The following is a 6,049-nucleotide window of genomic DNA, read 5'->3' as shown; positions in this document are numbered from 1 at the left end:
AGTTGGTAAAATTGTAGGAAGTGAACTCAAAGTTAAAAACCAATCACCCTGGCAAAAATGTAAAAATACTCCATTACAAGTAAAAGTCCTGCTTTACAATTACATAAATATGCTAAAATGCCCTTTTCACATGTTTACTCTTATATTATCATTACTACCATTAGGTGGAGCTAATGTTAACTACTGTATGTACTATTGGGTAGTTTAATCCATTCATAATATCACAACACTCAAAATCTGTGCAATACAAATACACTGTTCAATACAACAATTACTCTGTCTGTATATATTTTAGTTATTGTGGATTTTTTTACTTATTTAATATTCTTCACTGTTTTATTACTTATAATACTTGTTTTTGAATGTCTGTTTGCACTATCCACTATGTTGCTGTAATCCTGTAAATTTCCCCACTGCGGGACTAAAAAGGATCCATGTAAAGGTTTGCATTGAAAGTAAAAAGCCACTACCAAAACAAAACCTTAAGGAAGACATCTGCTCATTTTCCCAGTTGATTTTATTGGACAGAACACCTGTCTTTTGTTCTGTTTTTTTTTTACACAGCAACATGGAAATCTTCCCACTTCAATTACTACCATTAGTACAAAATGTGTCTTTTTACAAAAGCATCATCTCTCAGACTGTTTGGGACAGTGTAGTGGGGGGGGGGGGGGTACAGCAGTGCAGAGGTATCAGCATCAAAATATGAGGAGAACTGGTTGTGTACACCGACTATGAGTGAACACGTACCAAATGAACGGAAGCTTACCTGCTACTGGAGTGCTCTCAATGAACATCTGAGATTGAGCACACTTTATTTAGACACACAAGACTACAGCATATGAAGTGAAAAACGTGTTAACTATACAGTACAAAACTATGCAAGGGATTTCACCTTAAAGCACCCTGGATTACCATCCTATGGACGACAGGTTGTCAGATGTATTGTGTCAGTCCTAATGCACCATGCCATTAACCCTTGTTCAAATCAAGACATTTAAATAAGAGCGGGTAAAATTACATGTCTAATGGTGTCTAACCCTCTCGAATCATTTGAGATTGACGAAGCTTTTTAAAAAGGAGGCCATGAGACAAAGAGACATGATTGACCGCAAAAGATAAACAAAACAACAACAACAACAAAAAACATGTGACACATTAATAAGACTAACACATGAGGTAAACAGAATTTCTGTTGGGCAAAACAATTTAGCTGATGGGTTTGATTTCCTGTCTTGACATTCACTATGACATCTTCCTTCTTTCTATCACTATTCCTCATTTCATAATAATAATAATAACAATAGTAGTAGTAGTAGTAGTAGTAGTAGTAGTAGTAGTAGCACATGGAAACAGGAAACGGAACAATAATTGCCCTTTTTCACCTACTCCCTTGCTTTGTAAACAAACAAATGGAAAACCCCATCCCACCCAACCCCACCCAGGGTGTCAGTCATGAGGGTCTATCCTCTCATCGGCCTCCAGCCTCGTTCCAATGGCTCATTGACACAGTTAGTTCCTGCATGGAGTTTATAACTCGTCCTTGAGTTTAGAGTCTGTGCCTTCATCGTCCTCTTCTTCTTCTCCCTCCTCCTCTTCTTCGTCGTCTTCTTCTTCTTCATCTCCCTCCTCCTCCTCTTCTTTCTCCTCCTCCTCCTCTTCTTCCTCCTTTGCCTCCTCTCCCCTCTGCTTGTTATCTTCCTCACGTTTCTTTCTCTCCTCCTCTTCTTGGCTTTCCTTCATCTTCTTCTCTGCATCCTGGAGACATTTCACATGAAGACAACAAATTAACAAGTGATCATATCTTTGTGACAGTGGCTGTCTATAGACAACCTTACTTGATGCTACACCCACCAAGCAATTCAATTAGGGAAAATTGGGATACACGCCTGGCTTAAGATAAAAGTTTTGGGCTGACCTTAGCTTTACCCCATGTGTCGTTCCCTACTTCCTCCGCCAGGGTTGGGTCGTTGGTGATCAGGAAGTTATCAAAGATGGTACCGGACTTGACCTAAATCATAAAGAAGTCCACATTTCACTGTCAGCTGCTTCATGCAAACAAATCCAATAAAAGAAAAGTTACAGTTTCTTCCATCTCCGGAGCATCTTCATTTCTAAGATAGCATCTCACATTTGAAATAGAAAAGAAACTATTTTGTGAACAAACCAGAAACTCAAACATTAAACTTAACAGTGTCTTTAACTGGAAATAAGTCTACTGTGCAAGTAAAATGTTCCTCTTCCTGGATTCGAGGGAATGAACATGTTCATTTTCATTGAAAGGCTTATTGTGTGATTGTTGCGAGTATCTGCAGCAAACAAAGATGTTTTATTAAGTCTGTAGAATATGATCAGCCATGAAATCTCTGCAGCAGGACTACATTTAATCTAAAATGGTATTATGACACAAATTCCCCCTCTAACAAATACTGCGCCTCCTGCGATTATAAAAACAGCAGCAGGCCAACTTGTGCTTTCGATAAAATTTGGATTAATTGTGCCGGCCTGTAACTGAGACAGTCAGCTACAGTATGTTCTTACCTGCCACAAGTCGAGTCCAATCACGCCGATGCTGTCGTATTTATAGATCTCAGGATCGGCTGTGTACTCCGGGTTGTCAATCTCAGGGTGGGTCCACTTGCCCTTGTAGGCGGGATTGTTGATCTCACTGGGCTTCCACTCGCCCTATCAACACACACAGTAAATATTTTTGGCACAACTACAACTCAAGCTTTATTTGTGTTGAAACAGGCTGTGTCCAAAATCACACCTTTATTTACTCATGCTCCACTTGTGGATTGGGTAACTGTAATTTTCATATCTATGGAACGGTGAAAAATTGCACTGTAGGATATTTATCAAAAAGTGGTGTACTTGCTCTGGAAAATACATTTTTTGTTACACTGTGGGAATCGTTGAGGACGCTGTATGACGCATGCATGTATGTTTCATACTGAGATATTGGACACTCACATAAAATGATGTTAATATAGAGTATTATAGAGTTATTTTGGACACAGCAGTAGTGTAACCTATTGACTAAACAGATTATATTAAGTGTTAAAAATGTTTGCCGTTACCTTGTACTCAGGGTTAGTGACCATAGGTGACTCCCACTCTCCGTCCATCTCTTCATCCCAGTCATCGGGCTTCTTAGCATCAGGATCTGGGATGTTCTCTGGCTGGTCCCAGTCCTACCAAAGACATAAGAAAGACATTAAAAACACATATGGCTTTCATGCAAATGAAGTCAATGCTGCAAAATATAAACGTGTATCAGTAGGAGAAAAATGTCCCCAAAAGGATTATGAAAAATACGAACGAATCGATTTCTCGGGTGGCTAACGCCTACTGACCTCTGGTTTGTTATCGTCAGGGTCGGGAACCTGCTCCCGGTCATCCCAGTCCTCTGGCTTTTTGGCTTCAGGGTCCTTAACTTTTTTGGGAGGCAGGAAGTCCCAGTCATCCTCCAGATTGCCGGACTCAACCTTCTTATTGTCGATCTTGACCTCGTAAGTGTTGTCAGGGTTGACAATCAGTGTGTACAAGTGGGTGTACTCGTCATCCTGTAATAACAGTATTGTTAGTCTGATTGCATTAGATTCATGAGTGATTTTCATGTAGAACTTTAGAATGTGATGTAAATGTAAAAAACAAAGAACCATTTATTGATCTCTCACCTTGCATCTGATGTCTTTGTTAATCAGATGGTTCTTGCCTTGGTAGTTGAAGATGACATGAACCTTCTTTGTGCCGGGGCCACAAATGTCGGGACCTGAACAAGCAAACAAACAAATAAGTAAAAAGTGTGGAATCCAATCCGTAAGAGTAGAAACTAGGCAAACACAAGGGGGTAGGAGATAAGGAATATCTAAACTCCATCTTAAATGAATATTCAATACACTTTTTAACATAATGCGAAGAAAAGTGCCACCAAAATTGTCAAGATGACTTGTACTGTCCACTGAAAGAATAAAGAAAAGCGACGGAGTCCTTTGGTCCACTGTTGAAACTATCCACACTCACCGAACATGATGTTGTAGACGGAGTCTCCGTGCATGTCCTCCTGGTTGAGGCCAGAGGGGAACAGTTTAATGTAGCCTCCGCCACAGTCAATGCTCTGCTCATGTTTCACAGTGAGCTGGATGACCAGAGGCTCGCCCTGGTTGCTGAAGTCATCAAAACGGTACGACGACGCGTAGAAGCGGGCGTCCTGGCTCGTCTGCAGACCTGCGGCGAAATAAAGAAAATCTTACTGCAATGCATCTGCATTAAGGGAAGACCCAGCATTATGTTTAAGTCACCGGCGTTCTGTTAAATTTTTCGGATTATCTTAAATGCCTGAATTTCAACAAGTCAGGTTGTACAGCAGCCTGTTGTGATGATGTCATGAGAGTCGAATCCACAGAGAGTGAATAATGGAACAGCCCTGCATTCAGAGTAATCTCATTTGGGGAGAATAACCCAAACAAGAACGACATACTGTATGAGCACACAGGCTCAGTCACTAGTTCAGTGTCATTTGAACTCTGCTCCGACGTTAAAAAGTGTCACTCACCCCCAGCTCTAATCTCAGAGTCGGGGAGAAAGAGTGTAGATTTTGATTTTATTACTAAAAATGTACTTCTGTTACATTTTCTCTGTATTGTGCCGCCATCAAATGTCACATGAACAACTGAAGAATTTATGGTCCTTTAAAGACGACAATAAAACCAAAATGAATCCCACTATATCCTTGTTAGTCTTACTCAAATCACTCCCTAAATCTCCTCAAGACAGACCGCAGACAAACAGGATACACACCCTTAATCTACAGGTTTCCACTCACCTTTGTCTTTCTCTGCATCTCCGTAGAACTTCCCTGCACTCAGGACCAACTCGCCGTAGTCCGACCTGTGCTTGGATTCCACCCAGCGACTCTTCCAGGCATCTGCACGAACAAGAGTAGGTTTCAGCTGCACAGCAGTCACTGTTAACACACTCACAGGCTGCTAATCCACCACCGATGATGCATCGGTGCAGGTGCACTAGGAATGGGATGCGCTGCAGGGGCATGCAATGCATTTGGTGGCCGCCTTCACCATCTACACCTCTTGCTTTGTCATGAGGCCGGTGGTGAGAGAACAACACAGATAAGGTAAAGAAGGGAAACAGTGAATGACCACGGGAGAGATGTGCAGGAGGGGGATGGGGAGACAGGCAGGGTTTGATGACAGCTGGGGGGGTAAAATGGAGAGGACAAGGAGGAAGGGAGGGGAGACAGGTTAAAAGATGAATGGTGCCAATGTAAATGGGACTATGTGCCTACAGTAAGACACACAGAAATGGTCAAATTATGAGATGTCATATAAAAAAAAAAATCAAACCCACCACGCATGCACTGATTTAATATTGTGATGTCTAATACATTTAAAACACGTTTCAACAAATCACAGCAAAAAAAAAATGAAACAATGTAGCGTTAGGCATAATTAAATAGAAAAAGGACCTCACCCCCATCTTCAAATTCCTCTCGCAAATACACAGCGGACTCGGCCGAGACAGATGCGGCCGAAACGGCCAACAAAAGCAGCGACAAAGCTGTCATTGTGACGAGCTGAAGCACCGCGCCAAATGAAATTACGACTATAAGTACAAATGAATCTATTTAATCTGTCTATGTGACGGAGCAGGCGCTGTTCGTCGGTCCAGTCTCTAATACAGTAACGTTACAGTGGAAAGCGTTGAGAGGCTGCCGCTGCTCTCCTCTCGGCTCGGAACAGATGTCTGAATCTGATTGGACGAGGGCTTTGAACCTCAATGAGGAAGCGTTACTCGTCTCGGCCAATCAGAGGGGAGGAAATCTGGACGGATAACTGCTGTAGCCAATGGGAGCAGACCACGCGTTTGCTTGATACACGCCCAAGGAAGAGTGATGCGCCGTAGCTGAATCATATATGTATGGAGTCCCGGGTTAAAATCAACGTAAAACCAGTAACACAACAGTTTTTTTATGTATTGGAAGATAGAGAAAATGTTGTAATTTGACATATGCTGCCTTGAAATACAA

The 6,049-nt window shown here is 41.7% G+C and overlaps 1 protein-coding gene across 1 annotated transcript; it reads right to left on the bottom strand.

Moving 5' to 3' along the window:
* Nucleotides 1–499: 499 nt before the first annotated feature.
* Nucleotides 500–5,747, bottom strand: calr (calreticulin). Its single transcript, XM_031864026.1, has 9 exons — nucleotides 5,494–5,747; nucleotides 4,829–4,930; nucleotides 4,027–4,230; nucleotides 3,681–3,775; nucleotides 3,357–3,566; nucleotides 3,081–3,194; nucleotides 2,542–2,685; nucleotides 1,919–2,011; nucleotides 500–1,758 (listed from the first exon to the last, which is right to left on the bottom strand). The coding sequence occupies exons 1-9, from the start codon at nucleotides 5,585–5,587 to the stop codon at nucleotides 1,531–1,533; spliced, it is 1,284 nt and encodes a 427-aa protein (XP_031719886.1). The 5' UTR covers nucleotides 5,588–5,747; the 3' UTR covers nucleotides 500–1,530.
* Between the last annotated feature and the right edge of the window lie 302 nt (nucleotides 5,748–6,049).

Source organism: Anarrhichthys ocellatus, unplaced genomic scaffold (genome assembly GCF_004355925.1).
Source record: "Anarrhichthys ocellatus isolate YVR2014 unplaced genomic scaffold, GSC_Weel_1.0 scaffold30, whole genome shotgun sequence".
NCBI classification, from domain to species: domain Eukaryota; kingdom Metazoa; phylum Chordata; class Actinopteri; order Perciformes; family Anarhichadidae; genus Anarrhichthys; species Anarrhichthys ocellatus.
Note: the sequence above shows the minus strand (reverse complement) of the source record. Positions and strands in the feature narration are given on the sequence as shown.

Coding starts and splice junctions, on each gene's coding strand:
- calr (XM_031864026.1), bottom strand. CDS start 5,587: ATGACAGCTTTGTCGCTGCTTTTGTTGGCCGTTTCGGCCGCATCTGTC. Junction 3,567..3,680: donor ACAAAGACATCAGATGCAAG/GTGAGAGATCAA, acceptor CTGTTATTACAG/GATGACGAGTACACCCACTT. Junction 2,012..2,541: donor TTGGACTCGACTTGTGGCAG/GTAAGAACATAC, acceptor TTTATGATTTAG/GTCAAGTCCGGTACCATCTT.